Source organism: Periplaneta americana, chromosome 4 (genome assembly GCF_040183065.1).
Source record: "Periplaneta americana isolate PAMFEO1 chromosome 4, P.americana_PAMFEO1_priV1, whole genome shotgun sequence".
NCBI lineage: Eukaryota > Metazoa > Arthropoda > Insecta > Blattodea > Blattidae > Periplaneta > Periplaneta americana.
Window position 1 is genome coordinate 203,543,584 of NC_091120.1, and position 25,320 is coordinate 203,568,903.

A 25,320-nucleotide genomic window follows, 5' to 3' on the forward strand; every position below is an offset into this window, starting at 1 on the left:
CACTCTCACAACCTGTTAGGCATTGATTGCACAAGTTTTCACAATAATCTGATTCTCCAAGTTGTCTCCATGCAGCTGCCAGTTCCAGCTTGAGGTTTTGTAGGCTTGGCATGGTCTTACATTGCAGGATCCTTTCCATTTCATTCCAGGCGTTTACTATTACATTCAAGTCCGGAGATCTAGCAGGCCAGGGCAACAGCGGTATATTCTTCTCCGAAAACCAGGACATACAATATCTGGACTTGCGACTTGTGACCTTAAAAAACATCATTTTCAATTGATGGCTTGCACATTTTTGATCTAATAAAGTTTTGAATATTTTTTTTATTAAAATGTGTTTATTGGTGCACCTTGAAACCAATAAACGAACATTAAGACACACATTTTAATGTCTTGAAAAATCGGAATTGGATTAAAAATGTAGAAATGTAAAGAAACATAAAATTGTCATAACTCAAGAAAAAAAAGCTAACAAGTCCCAAGAACTCTTAAAATGCTTGTATGGCTATCCTCTACAACTACACAATCTCACAATTGCCCATAAAAATTGTGGTGCAATAATGTTAAATAATATGTTTTTAAACAGGGGTGCTCTAAACTTTTGCCCGCTACTGTATATATATATATGCTTGCTTCACTTCTCAAACTTTGTAAATATTCGTTTCATGGCTTAGTGGGTCGAAATATACTTTCTTCCATGCATATTTGCATGTTTTGTCTTCTTTAGGGATAAATTCTTGCATAATGCATGCTTTAAGATATGAGCAGGGGTGTATATCAGATCTGGTAGCACCAGGGCACTATTTTTTTTAGGCCAGGTGGTGCCAAGGTATAGTCTGGATCAGCCTACTTAATACCCCAAGGGTGAAACGTAACCATTTTACCCCTATTACTACATATGCTAGTGGATTATAGCGAATTTCGGGTATTCCTTAGACCATTTCCCATTACTGCAGTTACGCCATTTTTGTACACAATTGTATATAATCAATGTCGCCAACATAAACAACTCGTCAAAAGTAATGCTAATACGTAATAATCCTCTAAATACTAAATTCAGTAGGAAACGTTGGTTAATATGACAAAGATTAGGTTTGGTTTGTTAAGGCTTTTAGAGCTTGTTTTCATTCGAATAATCTGATAACAAATAATGATAGGTGAAGTACAGGAATTTTTTCCACGGCCTACATTAATTTGAAATTGACATGGTATAGTTGCTTCTGTTGGTAACACAAGAAAAGGCAACATGGCGGATATCAGTGGGAAATGGTCTAAAGTTTCTCCATGTTCTTTTATCAATTTTATTTCGAATTTCGAGTACTGACAAATACGACAACTGACAGTTATTTTATAACTGTTAAGTTGGCAGCAATAATTTTGGTTTGCAGTAAAGGTAATGAAATGGAAGTCTCTAAGCTTGTGAAATTTGAACGTAATTAATAATTAATTAGTAATACCGGTTTTAATATCAATACCAGTACATAATTCAGTTGTGTTGCGTTGTGATTCCAATTCAACACTATTCAGGTAAGTGTAATTAAATAAGATATAACTTATAATATACTTTATATGAAACATGATAGAAATATATTTATTAGTGTTCAAATGTTTATTAAAATAGCTACGAGAAGAAATACATGGTAGAATGTATGTATTTTAAGTAGGTACTGTATACATTTCAGAATTGTATTCTGTTTTCGGAATTCGTACTATCATTTCACGTGATCAAACAAAATACATTTTTAGGTTATGTCTCATAAATCGTAAACTGTTTAGTCAAAGCAATCGCATATTAAAGGTACAGTTCGCATATATTTTTTTCTTTACTGCAGTAGTACTATTGGATTATTTTTTTTAATCGTAATTTCGGGGGGGGGCAGTTGCCCTGCCCTGTCTCCACCACATGACGCCCCTGTTCACCATGTATAAGCATGTCACATTTCAGTGAGTTCAGAGAGGTGAATAGCAAATGTCTGAACTACAGAAATTAGGTCGTTTTGGGGAAAATTACAATAGTTGAATTCTCGCCTATATGTGTACGTTTGTGGACTCTGACAGCAAGCTGTGTTGGAAGAGTCTTCCCACAAATGATGCATTCGAAGATCTTCTGCCCCGTGTGTACTATACGCTTGTGTTTTTTGAGAGTCCCAGGCGTGGAGAAGCTCTTCTCACAAACTTCACATTTGAACGGTCTGTCACCCATGTGTATTCGAATGTGGGCCTTCAGGGTGTAATTAGAAGACAGTAATCTTCCACATATGTTACATTTTGGTTTCTTACCTGTATGTATACGTAAGTGCATTTTGAATGATCTTGAATTTGTGAAATCTTTGCCGCAAATGTCGCATTTACACTTTTTCTCCTCTGTATCGGCCACCAGACTTTTCGTCGGACTGTCCAGCGACTTCTTAACATTATGAAGCAGTAAGTGTTTCTTTCCAGATTGCGGTGACTGGAAAATCTCCCCACACACATTGCATTTCCAAGATCTGGCACGTTTGTGATTGCACACGTGGCTTTTGGCATTGCCTACCTTTGCTAAGTCTTTACCACAAGATTTGCAGTTTTTATCTATGTGGCAGCGAAAGTGTAGCTTCATGTCAGCTTTGGTTGTGAAACATTTACTGCATGTATCACACTGAAAAGTCTTTCTGGACTTCGGTTTTTCTAGCTGAACACAATCTTCAGTACGGTGCTGAATGGCTGGTCTCTCTTGCAGTTGCATCCTATGGTGTTGTATTCTCCTACCAGATACTTCATTGGTGTGGATGTCTCGAACAGGGTGACAGAACTGCTCCTTGTCTCTGCACAAAAATAAATGTTACTTTCATGGGTGCGTCTGAAGAAACGAAGAACAATACATTCACTGTCTCTTCTGTTTGGAATCATGCATACTTCTACTCCGAATTATCTGTTATCGCGCTTTCAATTTCTTACAACTCTTCGAAACCGACATCAAGCACTTCTTTCTATCCCTCATCATAGAACGTCTTTATACTCATCTTCCTATACTGTAGAAATACCTCGCCTCTGGAATTCGTTACCTAATGACGTCAGGGACTGCCGGACTTTATCACAATTCAAAATTAAATTGGAAAATTTTGTCTTAGTTAATGTGTTTAGGTATTGCTAGAAGTATTGATTTGTGTTTTTTTTTTCTTTTTCTTTTTTAATCTAGATTAAAATTGCAAGTTTCTTGTTTATGTTAATTAGTTAGGATACAGTTAATTATGATACTTAATCACTCATTTAAAGTTTGTGTGACTGCAACCTGTGTATATTTTTGTGTGTCTTTACTTTGTTTATAGTGTTTTTTTTCTCTCTCTTTATTTTTTGTGTAGTTGTATTTTGTATATAATGTATTTTTTTCTGTTTATTTCTATTATTGCATTTGTATTCCTGGTGTTGTGGAAGAGAAGGCCTGATGGCCGTAACTACACCAGAATGAATAAATAAATAAATGTTCTGAGGTCACATTATTTTATAAAAAGTCTGTAAACATGACATTTCATTCCAAAAGAAATGTACAGAGAATCTCTAAAGTAGCGCAACAACTAACAAATGTGCACTGTCTTGGCTTAAGTGGGCACTCGGTCCTGTAACCAAAGAAGAAAAAAATTTTGATAGTGTCTGGCAATCCCTGATGTCACTGGGTAGAGAATTCCAAAGACAAGATAATGATACTGTATAGGAGGATGGATATAATGACGTTCTGTGATGAGGGATAGAAAGAAATGTTTGATTCTGATTCTGTACTGTTGTGAAACTGAAAACATGCCACTAAGTAAGTAGGTGTAGAGATATGCAAGAGTTTAAATAGCAGTGTCATTGAATGCATGATTCTTCGTTCCCATGATAGAAGTTCGAGGGATGGTGTTACACAATCAAATTTGCGCATATTGCAGATGAATCTTATATACACATTATGAGCACACTGCAATCTCCCAGCTAGGTTAAGGGTTACATTTGTCAGCAAGGAATTGTAATAATCAAAATAGGACATCACAAGTGTCTGACTAAGAATGTTTTAATAAGAATCTTTTGGGATTTGGTTAATCTTTTAGGAGATCCATAGTGGTGATACAGTGGATTCATCATTATTTTACTATACCGATTTCCTTCCATATGTATATCGTGCTGATGATGGTTATGTTTAATCTACTCATCAATGGATTTACAAGTTTACATAACTGTTAATGATTCATAAAATTTTGGACCGAGTGAAATGAAATTTTATACAGAGGCTATTTATATGCAGCATGATATAGAAAATTAAACACAGAATAAATATGGGAAATGCGTGTTATTATTCTGTTGAGAAGCTTTTGTCATCTAGTCTGTTGTCAAAAAATCTGAAAGTTAGAATTTATAAAACAGTTATATTACTGGTTGTTCTGTATGTTTGTGAAACTTGGACTCTCACTTTGAGAGAGGAACAGAGAGTGAGGGTTTTTGAGAATAAGGTTCTTAGGAAAATATTTGGGGCTAAGAGGGATGAAGTTACAGGAGAATGGAGAAAGTTACACAACACAGAACTGCACGCATTGTATTCTTCACCTGACATAATTAGGAACATTAAATCCAGACGTTTGAGATGGGCAGGACATGTAGCATGTATGGGCGAATCCAGAAATGCATATAAAGTGTTAGTTGGGAGGCTGGAGGGAAAAAGACCTTTAGGGAGGCCGAGACGTAGATGGGAGGATAATATTTGAGGGAGGTGGGATATGATGGTAGGGAACAGATTAATCTTGCACAGGATAGGGACCGATGGCGGGCTTATGTGAGGGTGGCAATGAACCTTCGGGTTCCTTAAAAGCCATTTGTAAGTATGATATAGACACAAAGTTTTCAAAGATCTAGCTCAAATGGTTAAGAAAATTCAAATTTCACTTGAGTATATCCTTTAAAGGGCTTGTTAATTGGTTTATTATAAGTAATCAAAAGAAATATACATTCGTTGATTATATCCTCAGTTCTGCCCTCTTGCACAGTTCACAGTTATACTTTCGTAATGCTTAAACTGAAGCATTAAAAAGAAAAAAAACTGAAATGAAAATTCCTTCATGACGATTACCTGTCAGGTAAGACTTCATCCTCTTCTGTTGTTATTTCTAGCTCCAGATCCTCTTTCACTCTGTTCATGTCGCACGAATCTTCCTAGAAAAGAAGAATAAATGAAACAGAGCCAATAAATACTTGAAAACAAAAGAGAGGAACAGTCTTCAAACATTGGACATTTTTTTAAGTTCGATTTTTTTTGTGCAGTAACCTCTTGTTAGTATTAATGCTTCCAAATTTCATTAGCATCAGTTTAATAGTTCTTCAGTTAGAATATTATTATTATTATTATTATTATTATTATTATTATTATATATATTTTTTTAAATTTTGACTTTTTTCAAAATATATCTACTCCCACAGAATATAAGTTACAGGCATTGTAATTTGAATTTTCAATGAATGAGTGACCTGAAAAAAGTTAATCCAGTCCGTTTAAAAAATTTAATTTTTTTTAGTGTCTCCATAGTATATTTTATTCTTTAATTTTTAAAATACTTACTTTATTAAAAGAAGAAGAAGAAAAAGAAGAAGGTTCTGTAGTTTCGTTAACCATACTTCTCAGAACATGCAGGAAAAATTTCAACTTCTTAGTATGAAATTTGTTCGAATGTGAGTAGTGAGACAAGTGGCCAACAGCTTCGAGCTCACATATTCAGTTTTTCACAGCTCGCAACTTGTTTTATAATACCGTAAAGAATTTGCAGTTTGAAATGTTGGCAAAAAAACAAATACTAGGGAAGTGATAAACTTCTAGTGAGATTACTGTTGATAAATTTCGACCATCATATTAATAAAATGTCACTGGTTATTTTTTACAGAAGAAGAAGAAGAAAAAAAGAGAAAATGGGTTTCTTATCGACAAATGTCTACAATTTCACCCATCTCCTCCCTTAAAGCTTTTATCATGCACTACTGTAACATTATAAGAGAAATTCTGTACAGTTGAAGCCTATAATAAACTGAAACTGAATACTAGGGAAGAAGAAGAATCAATCAATAAATGCCACTCACCTCAGGTTCAAGTTTCAGAGAATTACATGAAATCATCTCTGGCGTCTCAGGCTTCACGTCCCATGCGAGATCATAGCTGGAGTCCATACATTCCACTTTTATACCAGCTGTATGCGACTTGAAGAAGTTCACTTCCTGTAAGACGTAAATGTAGAAACCTTATGTTCGTGATTTACTGTAGTTGTTTACAGGTTCATTTCATGTGTTACAGTCTGCATCCTGTGTATTTACAGTGCAGGCAAGAAACTACAGTAAAACCAGTCTGACAAAACATGATGGTTCTGTAGAAAATTTCCATCTTGGTAGGTTTCCTTCTTATAAAAGGTTGCTTAATTTTCATGTAATTTAAGGAACCTGCAAAAACAACTTAAGCACATATAAATAAGAATTTTTATGGCTAATACCTATTCAGAAGACCTAACAGAACTCATCTCATTCTACTAATGGTTAATGATGCTGCAAATGGATCACCTTGCTCTACTTTCTTAGTAAATTTTATTTAAAATAAAATTAACACACTGCACACTTAAAATCAGCACCTGTACGCAATTTACACAAAATTATACTGATGTACTGACTACATAGGAAAAATGTGTAGGCCTACTCTGCAATGCCTTCTTTGTAATTGCGTCATTAACTTAAAAATAAATTTCCGTTTTATTCAAGAAATAACCAACCAATGATTGTTTAAAACCATTTCTTTTCCGCATTACGGAAGTTTCTGGCCTATCGAAATCGTTTTCATGTATAAAATCAATCTATTCTTAGATGTTGTTTCCATAACAACAGGTTTCCTTCTTAAAAAGGTTCCACCATAGACAGATTTTTACTGTAGTTTAAAAAATGAAAGGTGAAATGTGACCAATCATTAGAAGAGACAGGCAAAATATGGATTTCATATTGTAAACCATTCCTGCTAGTGGTATGAGAACAAGAGTTTTGACAGGCTAATTCAGGGTGTATAGAACACAATTCTGTCGCATAGATAAAAAGTTATGATACTGCAAATCTTGTGGCAAAGACTTAGCAAAGATAGGCAATGCCAGAAGGCATGTGCTGCATCCTTTGATTGCTCTATTTGCTAGCCTACATCGTCAACTCTTTCAGGTGTGAGATTTGGCCTACTGACAGCAGAAAATTTAGGAATTTACCACACTGTAGAACGCAGCATGTTTATTGAGGTCCAGTTATTACGCAGGAATTGCGAAGAAATTAGAGTAATGGTGAACTCAATGAGAGCACAAGAGTAGGTATAGCGGAAGATGACGTTGGGTTAGTGATTATAGCATCTTCAGCCAACAGATTCTGTGCCCTGAACTTTAAAGTTAGGCTTAATGTACAGTATATGCATCTCATTAGGAAACTTATGTAAGAGACACAATTACAAACCTGTAGTACCTATACAAATCAAGCTTTCAGGTATAACTCCCTGTAAAGTTGATTTGAATAATTTCGAGGGAAAAATTGTTCCGGGGCCAGGTATCGAACCCGGGACCTTTGGTTTAACGTACCAACGCTCTACCAACTGAGCTACCCGGGAACTCTACCCGACACCGATCCAGACCTCAAAGTGGGCTGACAACCGTCAAGCAACCATCGTTGAGTGCACACTAACTCTGTGTAACTTAAATTGTGGTTTTCTGTTAACGAACAGTGACGTGTATTATGCAAATCAAGCTTTCAGGTATAGCTCCCTGTAAAGTTGATTTGAATAATTTCGAGGGAAAAATTGTTCCGGGGCCAGGTATCGAACCCGGGACCTTTGGTTTAACTTACCAACGCTCTACCAACTGAGCTACCCGGGAACTCTACCCGACACCGATCCAATTTTTCCCTCTATATCCACAGACCTCAAAGTGGGCTGACAACCGTCAAGTAACCAATGTTGTGTGCACACTAACTCTGTGTGACTTAAATTGTGGTTCTCTGTTAACGAACAGTGACGTGTATTATGCAAATCAAGCCTTCAGGTATAACTCCCTGTAAACTTGAGTTGAATAATTTCGAGGGAAAAATTGTTCCGGGGCCAGGTATCGAACCCGGGACTTTTGGTTTAACGTACCTACTTTACGATCCATTGGCACTGAACTTACGGGCATTTAATTAGTAGGCCCAGATAGAAAAATAAATACTGTTGAATGGTTTCTGATTTACCTCTAGTAAAGGATTTTTCTCTTCTATACCGGTATCGTCTCTCGTTTCAATAGCCAAGGGATCGGTGTCCGGTTCTGTCTTGATCGGATCCATCTTTACTGAAGACAGAAATTTACGTCTATTTGAGATGTTGAAGTATTTGTTAAGAACTTTTACACCGACAACTCTGAAAATTATCTGTATCGCACTATTGGCGTAGAGTGATGTCTTTTTTGTGATTGATGGCCTCTGGGAGTAAAATATGCGTATGCTTTTTCGAACCAACAGTCTTTAAATTTTTTTTATATGGTAACTTATTATGCCTATTACATCTAACGCCTGGCATTAGAAAATAACATCTAACTAATGTAGCAACAACTCTAAGCACTAAATACGCAGTGTTTCATAAGATAAATATGTAACTGTCAGCATTCCCTTAGTCAGGCTGTATAACATGAGAAACAACAAAATTATTTGTAAAAAAATAAGAGACGATAAAATTATACGTATTTTCACTACGGTTATTCACTAGCTATTGTATACACGACACACGGCATATTTGATCTTGTAATCACCCAAACTGTATGCTCTGCTCTGCAATCAATGAGGATATGGACCGTCATCACCTGGGAAAGTGTCTAGCCCTCTAGTCCTGCACTCCTTCGAGTTTGACCGTTATTGGGATGTCAGGATGAAGATGCATCTGTAAATTTTCCTATTTCTGTTTTTGTTGTTTGTAGTCAATAACTCCATTGGTCATGTACCAACCATTTGCCAAATAAATAAATATTTGATCCTGTTTACTGTAAACGATGTAAATAAAACTTGTTAGAAATTTTTACCAGCCGTAAATATTGCGTAAGTTTTGTTTCAGATCTCATACTACAACAGATTGCTCAGTCTTGTAGGCTTTGATAGCAACCACTTTTATCAGTTTCATTATGCTGTCATCTAGCTACTGCATAAGAATTCACGTTATAATTCTCATTTAAATTGCATGGAGCAACTGTATATCTATCTAGCGGTCGTTTTCAATCGATAGTGGCGATCCTGGTGGTTGTTCTCTTTCACATGTTACCGGTTTTAATATGGGGATGGTTTATCTGTTATATATGTGATCAGGGGTTTTGTGTACTGTGAGCTATATTGTGGTTTGAAGGAAGTTCTTTTTATCCTCTCAGGAATGAAGTGAAGTGTGGGGGATAGACATTATGAGAAACTCGAAAGAAGAAGTAAAATATACCATTGCCAACTGCTGAAAACGAAATGCGTTGGAATAAAAACTGAAATAAAATTAACATGTATTCATTTAGATGAAACTAGCGCTGAGATAGTTCCCTTGATTTCGGAAATGAAGATCATTGACTTTAGATGGGATTTTTTTTTTTTGTGGTGATGCAGTTGATCGTGTGTTATGCATAGCATAACAAAAGCCTAAACTAACCAAATGTAACCTGTCACAGATTCATATGTGTATGCGCGTTGTACGAAGGTAACTACCTCAGCATTAGTTTAACCTTGGTTTTGTAATTTATTATTATTATTATTATTATTATTATTATTATTATTATTATTATTATTATTATTACTGTATTATTATTATTTTCATCATCATTTTAAAAGGTACGCGGGGTATTCAAGAGAATGCGTTTTTTTTTTTTCGTTCATTGTTGGGATCAATGATTAGACAGCTGTCTCGCTCCGTAGACACAAACATACGTAGTTAGAAAGCTCTCTTCTAACTCACTACATACGCATGCGCGATGTCTCTGAATGTTCGATTGTTAACTCCAAACTATGGTTCAGAATAAATTCAACGCCTTACACAGCAGGGAGTTACAATAAATTTAAAGTAATGCGACGAAAAATGGGTCCCGTCATCATAAAAAAAAAGGTTGAGAAACACTGGTTTAGGGTTTCTGAGTCAAATTATGTTCCTTCTTGCTTCTACGTATTTTGTCTTTGCCACGGAACATTATGGACAAAGCAGCCAACAAAGGACAAAGTTTTGGCGTATTGGCGTGATCAGTAAATTGAAAATTTACTCATCACGGCCTTCTTGATTTCGATCCAATTTATAATGTCATTAATTTAATTGAAAGCCCACATTTCAGGTTTCAGGTGTTTCATTTCGGCTTATGACCGTGGTCACGCTCGTGACTACCTTCCGTCATGAGTGAAATATCGCGTGCAGCAGTGTTGCCAACTGGACGGAAATTCCGTCAAAACTGACGGAATTTGAACTTAGCGGACGGGAAAAGAATAGGTTTGACGGGCGACGGGTTTTATGACGGAAATTACGATTTACATCGTCTTTTGACTTTTTTTAGCTGCTGTCATTTTTAATCGCTTAATTTTTGGGGGAACGTAGACCAACCCAGCATATCAACTGCAAAAATAGAGGCAGATGATGTGGATGAATTAATATTTCAATCAAGATTGGTAAGTAAGGTGTGTTAAAATTTGCTTTTTATTTGTATATAGATATGAGTGGATATTTGTTTTTTATTTTGACGGATTCTGACGGATTTTCAGGTGTCAGACTGACGGGAATACAATTTATGTGTTGGCAACACTGGCGTGCAGTTTCTGACATATAGTCAGTGATACTGGGTACCGCAGTGTTATGTTTGCGTTTGAAAACGCTTTCTAGCAAAACATTCAGACTGTAAAGGTATCTATAGAAGCTACTTTACAAAAATAACGGCTAATGTAGAATAGTTTTAAGACGAGCAAAGTTAGGTCTTACTTCACACACAATTAGTGCAATATGCGTATATACTTTTATTTTTTAAGCCCAAACTATACATAAGATTGATAAACTTTTCGCTTCATATCATTAAGAGAGCATTTAGTTAGTGCTTACATGATTTTGTATTAGGTTAGATTAGGCGTAAAGTAATTAAATTTGTGACAAAGCCTAAAATTATGTAATTTGGTGAATGTAGAGTATCCAACGCCCACTGAACGAATATTTCACTTTTATAACTGCCAATGTTGCACTATAATCGTATATGCAATGTAGGCTATAACAAAAACCTAAACTAACCAAACCTAACCTGTCAAAGAAGCAACAAGTTATACTAAATATTTGTAAAATTGGCCTATGTCTCTATAGTGGGCGGGACATAAGTAACATTGACCTGTAATTTTTATGGTGAATAAATCTATTCGTACTTCGCTTACACATATTGCATGTACGAATCTGTGACAAGTTAGGTTTGTTTAGTTTAGACTTTTATTATGCTTTGCATAGCCTATACGATCAACTGCATCTCTACAAAAAAATCCTTATAAATTCAAACGATTTTCACTTCGAAATCTCTGGAACTAACTCAGCTCTAGTTGCACCAGCCACATCACGAAGTTACGACACAAGTGTAAACTCCTGTCCTTACTTTTCAGCTATGATGGATATGATCAAGGCAGAACCCGGGGTTGACCCATTGGCTGATGACGCTGATACAGAAGAGAAGAAGCCCGTGTTTGCGGTAAAGTTGATGCATGCCAGTATTTTTCCATCTGTGTGTGTTTAAAGCAAACGTGTGTGCATCTCCTTTTGTTTAATTTCTTGACCAGTAAATACAAATTTGTGTAACGATGATGTAACCAATCACCGATACTGAATGCTCTGACAGAGGTCAGCAATAACCTCTTACGTGGAGGAGTTATGTCAGTGCCATAGCAAACTAGTACAAGTAAAATTTTCTGTGACGTTGAACACTCACAATGAGCTGTACCATAGCCAGATTAGTTTATTTTTTATGGGCAAGCTAGAGCCTGTGAGACAGAAAGCTAAGCTGGGACATGTATCTTCTTTTTTTTTCGATTTACTTTCACCAAAAGCTCACAAATTACAAAAAAAAAAAAAAAAAAGAGGGTTAGCATAGGAGAGACAAAACACTGTAATAAGCAAATTTTTGCTATAACTCTCTACTGACATTACTAGACTTCAGCAAAGCTTTCGACACAGTTGACACAGATCTCCTTTTATGCAAACTAAAAAACTACAATCTTTCTAACAGTGCCGTTGCTTGGTTCGATTCCTACCTTCGCGAACGCCAACAATGTGTATCAGCCGGTGGTCATTCTTCCAATTGGCGTACCGTCAAGGCCGGAATCCCTCAGGGCTCGGTTCTTGGGCCATTACTTTTTACGCTTTATATAAACGACGTAACAAAGATCTTAAAATATTCAAAACACCACCTATACGCTGACGACTTACAACTTTACATTCATTCCCGAATTTGTACAATCAATGACTCTGTGACCAGAATTAATGAAGATCTAGCATCTGTAGCTCAATGGGCGCAAAAATTTGGACTTAGACTAAACCCAGACAAATCACAAGCTATAATAATGGGCCACCAACGAGCATTAAACAAAACAGATCTAGCCACTGTATCAAATACAAAAATAAATAATACTACAATTACATATAGTAAGACAGTAAAAAATTTAGGGGTATATTTAGATTCAAATTTAAATTTTCAAAGTCAAGTGACCTACATATGTAAGAAAACTTTTTCCATAATTCATTCCCTCAAACACTTAACCAATGTTTTACCTCTCAGCCTTAAAAAGAACCTGATCCAAACTTTAGTGATGCCCCACTTCGATTATTGCGATTCTTTATTCACGAACCTAAATACTGATCTTGCCCATAGACTACAGCGTGTTCACAATATCTGCGTTCGTTTCGTTTGTAACATTAGAAAATTCGATCATGTAACACCGTCACTAGAATTGTTGTCTTGGAGTCCACTTAAAGAAAGAAGATTCTTCAACTCTCTCTTATTACTATTTAAAATCATCCACACCTCCACACCCTCTTACCTAGCATCTCGTTTTGTTTACCTTTCACTACCTCGAACCCGGAACATGTACCTTCTCTCTATTCCTCTGCACAGAACATCCTTCTACTCATCATCTTTCAGCATATCTATTGCACGCCTCTGGAATTCTCTCCCTGACCACGTCAGAGACTGTCGGACAATATCAAAATTCAAATTTAAATTAAAAAATCACATTCTAGTTCGTGGAATTGTTTGTTGAACACATGTCAGGTTGCGCAACTTCACCTTAACCCGTGACATATAGTAAATATTGTAACTATGCTGTTGTAAAATTGAAAATTAATATGTAATGTATTTATTATTATTATTATTATTATTATTATTATTATTATTATTATTGTCAGTTATCAATATCATCATTGCTATCTCTGTTTTCTTTCTTTTCGTTGTATTAGCTCGATGAGAGCACTATAATGTACTTTTGACTCTGTTGACCCTCTATAGGGCTTTAACTTAAGTTGTATCATTTTCATCAGTGTTTGTATTTCTTTTTTGTATTTATATGTGCTATCTGGTAGGATGGAAGAGAAGGCCTTATGGCCTTAATCCTGTCAGATTAAATAAATTATTATTATTATTATCATTTAGCAGAAAGTAAGTTTTGAAAAAACGATCACATTTTGACACACTACAATGAAGAAAAATATTCAATTTTACTAAGACGCCTTTAACATCATGTAGAGGCCTGCCTTATGTTAACGAATCCATGAGAATCTCAATTTTGCAAATTTTTCAGTTAGCAAGTTTTGAAAAAATGGTCCTCAATTATAGCACAGTCTTATATAGGCTATACAGTCGCGAAGCTCAATACGTAGTAAATATGCAAACATTAGATAGTTGCTCACCTCTAGGATCGCTAATATCGCCTCATTACAGGCAATGCAAAATAGTACCGTCACAGTCTTTTGTTTCTAGCACCCTCAAAACTCAAGCTTCGTGACTGTGATTATAGATATTAATTTAATACATTGTGTTCTCGATGGAAACTCTCTTAATCTCATAAACCAATTTCTACATGATTACTGTTACAGCTGGACGTGGATGGAATGAAACTGGAATCTGACGACCTTGGATTCACCATCAAATGTGAAGAAAATCCTGAATTAATTCCAACAGTGAAAAGTGAGGAGCAGGTGAGTTGACTTAGTCACCATCTTGAGCCAAATAAGAAGTAAAGCTGACAAGAGTCAATCACTAGCATAGCTCAGAGTTGGAGTCAAAATCACAGTGAGCACAACTCTCTACCTTAGGGTGAACGCTGGCCTTCTATGCCCAAGGTTGCGGATTCGATCCCGAGTCAGGTCGATGTCAGTAGATTTACTGGTGGGACAAAATGCCGGCACATCCAGCAACGCTGATATAACCTCTGCAGTTACGAGCGTCGTTAAATAAAACATAACATTTAACATTTAGAGTGACCAGATTTCCAAAATAAAAAAACGGGACACTTATTAAAGTTGACATGAACCAACATTTTATCTAAACATTCATTATTGCTTGTGTTTATAAATGTCAGTGAGCATTAAGGTTCAGTTTTATTTGTTTTAAAGTAATAAATACTACACTGTTTACAATAACTGGGCTATAATAATTATGCAAGTACATAATAGAGTAGCATTGATACTTGGCTTAAGTCATTGTTGACAGTTTTTTATATTGTAACTAGTCTGGATTAATTAGGTTAACTTATCTGCTTAAAAATACTTCAGGTTAATTGGACCTTACATTATACCCATGTCACTATATTCTGAACTTATTTTATAACAAAATTTTTTTGCCTCATATTACTTTTTAACTATTTTAACATTCTCCATGAAGATGGACTGTACAATCAGCATCATATTTCTTTGATGAGTGAATTTGCTCTAGAAGTGTTGGCCTTTCCTTCAGGAAACTATAGAAGTCCATACTTACTTACTTACTGGCTTTTAAGGAACCCGGAGGTTCATTGCCGCCCTCACATAAGCCCACCGTTGGTCCCTATCTTGAGCAAGATTAATCCAGTCTCTATCATCATATCCCACCTCCCTCAAATCCATTTTAATATTATCTTCCCACCTACGTCTCGGCCTCCCCAAAGGTCTTTTTCCCTCCGGCCTCCCAACTAACACTTTATATGCATTTATGGATTCCCCCATATGTGCTACATGCCCTGCCCATCTCAAACGTCTGGATTTAATGTTCCTAATTATGTCAGGTGAAGAATACAATGTGTGCAGTTCTGTGTTGTGTAACTTTCTCCATTCTCCTGTAACGTCATCCCTCTTAGCCCCAAATATTTTCCTAAGCACCTTATTCTCTAACACCCTTAACCTATGTTCCTCTCTCAAAGTGAGAGTCCAAGTTTCACAACCATAAAGAACAACCAGTAATATAACTGTTTTATAAATTCTAACTTTCAGATTTTTTGACAGCAGACTGGATGATAAAAGCTTCTCAACCGAATAATAACAGGCATTTCCCATATTTATTCTGTGTTTAATTTCCTCCCGTGTATCATTTATATTTGTTACTGTTGCTCCAAGATATTTGAATTTTTCCACCTCTTCAAAAGATAAATTTCCATTTTTTATATTTCCATTTTGTACAATATTCCCGTCACAAGTCATAATCATATACTTTCTTTTCGGGATTTACTTCCAAACCTATCTCTTTACGTGGTTCAAGTAAAATTCCCGTGTTTTCCCTAATCGTTTGTGGATTTTCTCCTAACATATTCACGTCATCTGCATAGACAAGCAGCTGATGTAACCCGTTCAATTCCAAACCCTCTCTGTTATCCTGAACTTTCCTAATGGCATACCCTAGAGCAAAGTTAAAAAGTAAAGGTGATAGTGCATCTCCTTGCTTTAGCCCACAGTGAATTGAAACTATAGAAGTCCATGCAAGACATATTTTTAAAGGACATTTTGTGATTAACATGGTTTATGGTTTTAACTGAAAACTGATTCCTTTCGTCAGATCAAATTGAATTCATCAATGAAAACACTCTTTCTGATGATGCATTGGTGCCAGATATTTCTAACACAAAACTTACAATGTGAATTATGTTTGTAAAACTAATGACTTTGTCTTTCATAATTTGTAATGTTCAGTCCACCTCTCTGTAATTTTAACATCACACTCCTTCTAAGTTCAATTTTTGCTCCATAAATGGCCTTCACATGATTCACTTCACTGAATATGCCTTCTTCATCTATCACTTTTAAAATATCAGTGTAAATTTTGGCAATAACTTGAAGACAGTTTTGAATTACAGACCAAAAAACCTTTTGATTATCGATCTAAGCTCTGAGGTATCGATTATTGAATTGAATTCATTACGGTGACATCTGATGGAAACAGTATAGAATTAATCAATGTTTTACGTTGCTATTAAATAAAATAAAAGAAAAAGAAATATTTTAACAATCATTTTGGGAAATAGGACGCCATTTAAAAAAAAACGGGACATCTGGTCATCCTAGCCTCACATTCAAGTGGTTGATATTCATAAACAGTGTTGGCCCTCCACTTAGAGTTCAATCTATATTCTTATGTATAATCGTGGTTGCGAGATGGTGGATGAAACAGCATGTAGGGAATGACAGTCAGTGAAAGAATGCAATCTGTGGTCTTCTGTAGTAGGCTTTAAGGTGAGTTCCAATTCTTATTTTTTTTTTTTCAAACTGCAGCACTGCTCATTGGTACAATTCTCTTGCAGCATCAGAAGTGCTGAAGAGTGTAGCAGTTTTTTCTTTATATTTCATTAAAAGGAAGAAATGCAAAATTATGTTGTTGTTGTTTTCTAATGCCAGGCGTTTGACAATAAAGTCATTTGACCTCTTGCACTCCAATATTTTTCAAAGATATTATCATGGTCAGCCACTGAAGCACAGATTTTGAGGTGTTCCGAATCCATTTCTTGGTTTGAGTTGCACAATGGGCAGTTAGGGGACTGATATATTCCTATTCTATGCAGGTGTTTGGCCAAACAATCATGGCCTGTTGCCAATCTAAATGCAGCTACAGACGATTTTCGTGGTAAATCGGGAATTAACTGTGGATTATGATGCAGAGAGTTCCATTTTTTCCCTTGAGATTGTGTTATCAAATTTTGTTTGTTGAAGTCTAAGTATGTAGATTTAATAAATCTCTTCACAGAGTAATACGTAGATTTAGTAACAGGTCTGTAAGTAGCAGTGCTGCCCTTCTTTGCTAAAGCATCCGCATTCTCGTTTCCCAGGATTCCACAATGGGATGGTATCCATTGGAATACAATTCGTTTATTGAGTGATATTAAAATGGAAAATTATACTTGAGATCAAAAGTGAAGCAAAGTTAGTTGCTTTCACTGCTTGCTTTGCCCTCAGGAAGAGAGATATGACTGGCACATGGGAGAGGAGGAAGAGGAGGTGAAGTCGGAGACAATGGTGGAGATTGACGAAGCCTTCACTGACGGGTGAGATTTTATTCCTTAGAAGCATTCCGCTGATTTCATATCTACCAACAAATGAAAGCTTTACCATATTTGCGTACGAAATATTCCGGCTATTTGTTGTTTATATTTGAAATCGTCTTTATCATTATTATTACTATTACCATTGTTATTATTATTATTATTATTATTATTATTATTATTATTATTATTATTATTATTGTCTTCATTATGACTTGCCATTATTTTTATTACTATTGCGTCTGTTATTATTATTATTATTATTATTATTATTATTATTATTATTATTATTATTATTGAAGAGGTGGAAAACTTCAAATATCTTGGAGCAACAGTAACAAATATAAATGATACTTGGGAGGAAATTAAACGTAGAATAAATATGGGAAATGCCTGTTATTATTCGGTAGAGAAATTTTGTCATCTAGTCTGCTGTTAAAAAATCTGAAAGTTAGAATTTATAAAACAGTTATATTACCGGTTGTTCTGAATGGTTGTGAAACTTGGACTCTCACTTTGAGAGAGGAACAGAGATTAAGGGTATTTGAGAATAAGGTTCTTAGGAAAATATTTGGGGCCAAGAGGGATGAAGTTACAGGAGAATGGAGAAAGTTACACAACGCAGAACTGCACGCATTGTATTCTTCACCTGACATAATTAGGAACATTAAATCCAGACGTTTGAGATGGGCAGGGCATGTAGCACGTATGGGCGAATCCAGAAATTCATATAGAGTGTTAGTTGGGAGGCCGGAGGGAAAAAGACATTTGGGGAGGCCGAGACGTAGGTGGGAAGATAATATTAAAATGGATTTGAGGGAGGTGGGATATGATGATAGAGACTGGATTAATCTTGCTCAGGATAGGGACCAATGGCGGGCTTATGTGAGGGCGGCACTGAACCTCTTGGTTCCTTAAAAGCCAGTAAGTAAGTAATTATTATTATTATTATCATCATCATCGTCTTCATTATGACTTACCATTGTTTTTATTACTATTGCGCCTATTATTATTATTATTATTATTATTATTATTATTATTATTATTATATTATTATTAGTACTTACTTACTTATTGGCCTTTAAGCAACTTGGAGGTTCATTGCCGCCCTCACATAAGCCCGCCATTGGTCCCTATCCTGAGCAAGATTAATCCATTCTCTACCATCATATCCCACCTCCCTCAAATCCATTTTAATATTTTCCTATCTACGTCTCGGCCTCCCCAAAGATCTTTTTCCCGCCGGTCTCCCAACTAACACTCTATATGCATTTCTGGATTCGCCCATACGTGCTACATGTCCTGCCCATCTCAAACGTCTGGATTTAATGTTCCTAATTATGTCAGGTGAAGAATACAATGCGTGCAGTTCTGTGTTGTGTAACTTTCTCCATTCTCCTGTAACGTCATCCCTCTTAGCCCCAAATATTTTCCTAAGCACCTTATTCTCAAACACCCTCAATCTCTGTTCCTCTCTCAGAGTGAGAGTCCAAGTTTCACAACCATTGAGAACAACCGGTAATATAACTGTTTTATAAATTCTAACTTTCAGATTTTTTGACAGCAGACTGGATGATAAAAGCTTCTCAACCGAATAATAACAGGCATTTCCCATATTTATTCATTATTATTATTATTATTATTATTATTATTATTATTATTATCTCCATTATGTCTTTATTTTTATTACTATTATTATTATTATTATTATTATTATTATCATTATCATTATCATCACTGCCGCCATTCTTACTACTACTATTACTACTATTTTTATTAAGACTACCGCTTTTAATAGTTTTATTACTACCAATATCTTCATTACGACTTGCTACTGCCACCATTATTAATATACGGTGAAAGCTATTCTGCGCCGTCTCTGCCGCGCAGGTCATTTGCAGCGGAGTGCGCAGGCGCGACGAGTTGTCACAAGTGTGGCGTGTGCGGCAGGCGCTTCCGTTGGAAGGGCGACCTCACCATTCACCTCCGCAAGCACACGGGGGAGAAGCCGTTCAAGTGTGACATTTGCGGCAAGGCGTACGTGCGCAAGCTGATCCTCACGATCCACATGCGCACCCACACCGGGGAGAAGCCGTACGCGTGCAAGGAGTGCGGCAGGTGCTTCGGCAGCTCCGGCATCTTGTTCAACCACGCGCGCATGCACACCAGGGAGCGGCCGTACGCGTGCCAGGTCTGCAGCAGCCGCTTCAGCCGCAAGTCCCACTTCGAGCGCCACAGCCTGACGCACACGGCGGCCTTCAGGTGCGACATCTGCAAGAGGAATTTCGTCTCGCAGGCCAAGCTTGCTTTCCACACCAACCTGCACACCAGGAAGCGGCCCTTTAAATGCAACATTTGTAATAAATGCTACTTCACCATCGGGTACTTGAACAATCATCTGCGTACTCATATGGAGCTGCAGCCCTACGGATCAGATGTACGGGAACCTCCGACTTGACAACTGACAAGCCTTGCAACTTGATAACTCTGCACATTTGGGCTGCTTATGTTCGCAACAAAGGTCTTCTTCGGTTGGATTTATTCAGGTAAGGTGACGGCCCAGCCACGCCTGTACCTGATCAGATATCCAGGTACCTGAACCTGTCCGAATTCCATCCAACACCAGATTTCAGATCCGACTCATACAATGCTGCATTATATTAATTTAATATTATTTCTTCCAAATGTTATAAATGCAGCGTACAAGGCAAAAACAATGAACGCCACATTTCTGTTAAAGGTGAGGTAATGGTCTAATTCAGTATATTGCTGCAAAATGAATCCTGTTCCTATTGAAGATGGAGGAAAGGATGACTGTACCTTTGGTTTTTTTTAGTACTCCCATCACCGTAAAAAACAGCTTGTTATGAAATCTTCAAATAAGCCTCGCAATGGAAAATTCGGAGGCCAGAGGGAAAAAGACCTTTGGGGGGGATCGAGACGTGGAATGGAGAAAAGGATGACTGTAACTTTGGTTTTTTTTTTAATACGCCCATCACCGTAAAAAATAGCTTGTTATGAAACTTTCAAATAAACCTCGGAATGGAAAATTGGAAGGCCGGAGGGAAAAAGACCTTTGGGGGAACCGAGACGTGGATGGGAAGATAATATTAAAATGGATTTGAGGGAGGTGGGATATGATGATAGACAATGGATTAATCTTGCTCAGGATAGGGACCGATGGCGGGCTTATGTGAGAGTGGCAATGAACCTTCAGGTTCCTTAAAAGCCAGTAAGTAAGGAAGGTTATTTTACGACGCTTTATCAACAGCTTAGGTTATTTAGCGGTGGCCGAGTAGCTCAGTTGGTAGAGGAGCTGGCTACGGACTGGAAGGTCCGGGGTTCGATCCCAGGTGGTGACACGAGTTTTCCTCGTTGCCAAACTTTCAGAACTGCCCCAAGGTTCACTCAGCCTCCTATAAAATTGAGTACCGGGTCTTTCCCGGGGGTAAAAGGCGGTCAGGGTGTGGTGCCGACCACACCACCTCATTCTAGTGCCGAGGTCATGGAAAGCATGGGGCTCTACCTCCATGCCCCCAAGTGCCTTCATGGCATGTTACGGGGATACCTTTACCTTTTTCTAGGTTATTTAGTATCTGAATGAGATGGTGATAATGCCGGTGAAATGAGTCCGGGGTCCAACACTGGAAGTTACCCAGCATGTGCTCATATTGGGTTGACGGAAAACCCCGGAAAAAACCTCAACCAGGTAACTTGCCCCGACCAGGAATCGAACCCGGGCCACCTAATTTCGCGGCCAGACGCGCTAACCGTTACTCCACAGGTGTGGACTGTACCTTTGGTGATGGTTTTGCTTTGTACCAACAACACTAAAGGCTGTAGTAATTTATTGAATTAGATAATGACATCACCATTAACACAATTTATTGTGACATTAATCTTTTTGCCCTGTACTCTTCAAATGTTTTATTAACAATTCCTGAAAATAAAAACTTTAAATATCATAGAATTCTCTCAGGATTACAGAACAAATTTGAGGGAAGTGAATTCGGGAGACGAATACGACAAGGATGCCCTTTATCACCTACCCTGTTTAATGCAAAGAAGAAGACCATGGTTATCGGAAGAAAAATGAATAAAGTAAAACGTGAGAATTCAAAATTCAGTAGAACGAGTGGACAGCTTCAAATACTTGGGGTGTACTATAAGCAGTAACATGAGCTGCTGCCAGGAAGTCAAAAGGAGGATAGCAATGGCAAAGGAAGCTTTTAATAGAAAAAGGAGCATCTTCTGCAGACCTCTGGAATAAGAATTTAGGAAGAGACTAGTGAAGTGCTTTGTGTGGATTGTAGCATTGTATGGAATAAAAAGATGGATATTACTATGAAGCGACTAGAAGCATTTGAAATGTGGATATGGAGAAGGATGGAATGTGTGAAATGCACAGACAGAATAAGAAATGAAGCTGTGTTGGGAAAAGTAGGTGACAAAAGAATAATGCAAATTGATCAGGAAGAGAAGAAAGAAATGACTTGCTAACTGACTAAGAAGAAATTGCTTACTGAAGGATGCACTGGAAGGAATAGTGAACAAGAGAAAAGTTCGGGACAGTAGAAGATATCAGATGATAGACAACATTAAGAGACTAAGAGGAAGATTGGAGAACACGACCTGCCCTTGGATAGTAAACTATGAATGAATCCATGTAATTTTAATACAGCAATGCAAAATAACGAACTTCACCCCAGTTTACGATAATATTTGAGATTATTTTCCAGTCTTTCCTGAGAAAAAATATTGACTACGGATCCCTTTAAATTACAAATTTGTATTTCCCCAACTTGATGTTATAATGCAGTACATGCATACATTAACACTGAGCGAATCCTGTTACAACAGTTTGCCTTTGTCTGCTTTCTTTTTTCTTACTTACTGGCTTTTAAGGAACCCGGAGGTTCATTGCCGCCCTCACATAAGCCCACCATTGGTCCCTATCCTGAGCAAGATTAATCCATTCTCTATCATCATATCCCACCTCCCTCAAATCCATTTTAATATTATCTTCCCATCTACGTCTCGGCCTCCCTAAAGGTCTTTTTCCCTCCGGCCTCCCAACTAACACTCTATATGCATTTCTGGATTCGCCCATACGTGCTACGTGCCCTGCCGATCTCAAACGTCTGGATTTAATGTTCCTAATTATGTCAGGTGAAGAATACAATGCGTGCAGTTCTGTGTTGTGTAACTTTCACCATTCTCCTGTAACTTCATCCCTCTTACCCCCAAATATTTTCCTAAGCACTTTATTCTCAAATACCCTTAATCTCTGCTCCTCTCTCAAAGTGAGAGCCCAAGTTTCACGACCATACAGAACAACCAGTAATATAACTGTTTTATAAATTCTAACTTTCAGATTTTTTGACAGCAGACTGGATGATAAAAGCTTCTCAACCTAATAATAACAGGCATTTCCCATATTTATTCTGTGTTTAATTTCGTCCCGAGTGCCATTTATATTCGTTACTGTTGCTCCAAGATATTTGAATTTTTCCACCTCTTCGAAGGATAAATCTCCAATTTTTATATTTCCATTTAGTGCAATATTCTGGTCACGAGACATAATCATATACTCTGTCTTTTCGGGATTTACTTCCAAACCTATCTCTTTACTTGCTTCAACTAGAATTTCCGTGTTTTCCCTAATCGTTTGTGGATTTTCTCCTAACATATTCACGTCATCCGCATAGACAAGCAGCTGATGTAACCCGTTCAGTACCAAACCCTCTCTATTATCCTGGACTTTCCTAATGGCATACTCTAGAACAAAGTTAAAAAGTAAATTGCCTTTGCTAAAACATAAAATTGATTCAAAATTTGCCTTTTACACGTGAGCTGGGGTTGGGTATGCCCCGTGCTTTTTTTCTCGCAGAATGCGGTGGAACAGTATTTCGGTACCTTTCTGTTGTTTTATCATCATGGAACCGTGACGAAGAATAGTTTAAAAGCGACACAATTCCCATGCACTGGACAGTAATTTAATAATCTTTCTGTTCGCTATATATATGGTATTGTAGACAGAATTCCACCACCTTTTTCCTCCAGTAGAAAAGCATTGGGTATGCTAATTGTTCACTTAACCATTACAGTAGGTACCTGTTTAAAAGATTGACGTGTTTTACTTAAGAGCATGTTGAAAATGAATGCTTCAGTTGCATAAATCACTAATAAGATTATTTAATGATACAGCAAGAGACTGAACAAATTATTTTTAATAGCTACATTTCATTATTATAAGCATTCTTTTTAGTAACCAATATGTGATGTACAACTTTGTAAAACAGCTGTAAAAATAAAAAAAAATAATAATAGTACTTCTGTTTTCGTATTATAATTTTCACAAAATACCTCACAAACTTTTATCCACATCCCTCACTTTTTATTGACATCATAGCGTATTCCCAGACTTCCAAGAAAGGATATATAATTGATCCTACCATAAGGATTGAAACGGGGAGTAGCCAGCCGGAGGATGTCAATCAAGAAAAGATCAACATTTATCTGCCAACATTTGATTACTTCAAAGTAAGTGAGGTGATTGGTCTTCTTATTGGAGCTCGTGGTGTGATTCCCAAGTTCTTTGAAAGCTTCAGGAAGACTTTTGAACTACCACCGACACTTACTGCTGACATCATAACTTCAGTTTTGAAACGCTCTTGCCAAATTCTGAGTCATCATATTCACTCTGTTTATTTTTTTTTTCCTTCACTTTATAATTCATATATGTTTATTTCAATTTTCTTTCAACAAATTTATGTAAGCATTTAATATTGTAAAATTCATGTAGGAGAATATACTGAGTCCTTCTGGGCTACCTCCAATGGGAGGCAGTTATCAATTGAGGAGTGTTTTTGCAAAAGTCGATAGATGCAGAAATTTTATAAAGTGAATTACATATGGATATCGTATGTTTTCTACCTCCGGAATCGATCTATGAAATCAGATTTACTAAAACTTGATTCATACCGTATGTAGAGACTACCAAACCTTCCAGGTTTTTTCAAAACTCGATAGATCCTGTCACTTAGTGTAATTTCTGTAAAATCTTGATTTCTGCATTTATCGACTTTTGCAAAAACGCTTTATTTGTTATATTCCATATTTCAGGATATTGTCCCCTAACTGCCCATTGTGCAACTCAGACCAAGAAATGGATTCGGAACACCTCAAAATCTGTGCTTCAGTGGCTGACCATGATAATATCTTTGAAAAATACTGGAGTGCAAGAGGTCAAATGACTTTATTGTCAAACGCCTGGCATTAGAACACAACAACATATTTTATTATCGAGACAATTTTACTTTGTATTGGGTATTTCCCACAGAAATGGAACTCTCTACATCATAATCCACAGTTAATTCCCGATTTACCACGAAAATCGTCTGTAGCTGCATTTAGATTGGCAACAGGCCATGATTGTTTGGCCAAACACCTGCATAGAATTGGAATATATCAGTCCCCTAACTGCCCATTGTGCAACTCAGACCAAGAAATGGATTCGGAACACCTCAAAATCTGTGCTTCAGTGGCTGACCATGATAATATCTTTGAAAAATACTGGAGTGTAAGAGGTCAAATGACTTTATTGTCAAACGCCTGGCATTAGAACACAACAACATATTTTATTATCGAGACAATTTTACTTTGTATTGGGTATTTCCCACAGAAATGGAACTCTCTACATCATAATCCACAGTTAATTCCCGATTTACCACGAAAATCGTCTGTAGCTGCATTTAGATTGGCAACAGGCCATGATTGTTTGGCCAAACACCTGCATAGAATTGGAATATATCAGTC

At 36.8% G+C, this 25,320-nt stretch overlaps 2 protein-coding genes across 3 annotated transcripts; one reads left to right on the top strand and one right to left on the bottom strand.

The window, feature by feature from the left end:
• Positions 1-657: 657 nt before the first annotated feature.
• Positions 658-8,737, bottom strand: LOC138698650 (zinc finger protein 501-like). The gene is made up of 4 exons (XM_069824784.1): positions 8,230-8,737; positions 6,076-6,210; positions 5,078-5,160; positions 658-2,804 (listed from the first exon to the last, which is right to left on the bottom strand). The coding sequence occupies exons 1-4, from the start codon at positions 8,320-8,322 to the stop codon at positions 1,988-1,990; spliced, it is 1,128 nt and encodes a 375-aa protein (XP_069680885.1). The 5' UTR covers positions 8,323-8,737; the 3' UTR covers positions 658-1,987.
• Positions 8,738-8,818: 81 nt separating this feature from the next.
• On the top strand, positions 8,819-23,842 carry LOC138698651 (oocyte zinc finger protein XlCOF6.1-like). 2 transcript variants are annotated; one of them, XM_069824786.1, is made up of 6 exons: positions 10,351-10,394; positions 10,787-10,882; positions 11,614-11,699; positions 14,096-14,197; positions 17,417-17,505; positions 19,393-23,842. In XM_069824786.1, the coding sequence occupies exons 3-6, from the start codon at positions 11,616-11,618 to the stop codon at positions 19,958-19,960; spliced, it is 843 nt and encodes a 280-aa protein (XP_069680887.1). In that variant the 5' UTR covers positions 10,351-10,394; positions 10,787-10,882; positions 11,614-11,615; the 3' UTR covers positions 19,961-23,842. The 2 variants fall into 2 exon arrangements, with proteins under 2 accessions (XP_069680888.1, XP_069680887.1); XM_069824787.1 differs by lacking the exons at positions 10,351-10,394; positions 10,787-10,882 and adding an exon at positions 8,819-8,913.
• Positions 23,843-25,320: the final 1,478 nt, after the last annotated feature.

What these genes read in the sequence shown, in the direction of transcription:
- LOC138698650 (XM_069824784.1), bottom strand. Translation starts at nt 8,322, where the DNA reads ATGGATCCGATCAAGACAGAACCGGACACCGATCCCTTGGCTATTGAA. An exon ending in CTCTGAAACTTGAACCTGAG is followed by an intron (nt 5,161 to 6,075) that starts GTGAGTGGCATT and finishes CTTCTTTTCTAG; the next exon opens with GAAGATTCGTGCGACATGAA. An exon ending in GATGAAGTCTTACCTGACAG is followed by an intron (nt 2,805 to 5,077) that starts GTAATCGTCATG and finishes ATTTTTGTGCAG; the next exon opens with AGACAAGGAGCAGTTCTGTC.
- LOC138698651 (XM_069824787.1), top strand. Translation starts at nt 11,616, where the DNA reads ATGATGGATATGATCAAGGCAGAACCCGGGGTTGACCCATTGGCTGAT. An exon ending in CAGTGAAAAGTGAGGAGCAG is followed by an intron (nt 14,198 to 17,416) that starts GTGAGTTGACTT and finishes CTTTGCCCTCAG; the next exon opens with GAAGAGAGATATGACTGGCA. An exon ending in GACGAAGCCTTCACTGACGG is followed by an intron (nt 17,506 to 19,392) that starts GTGAGATTTTAT and finishes TCTGCCGCGCAG; the next exon opens with GTCATTTGCAGCGGAGTGCG.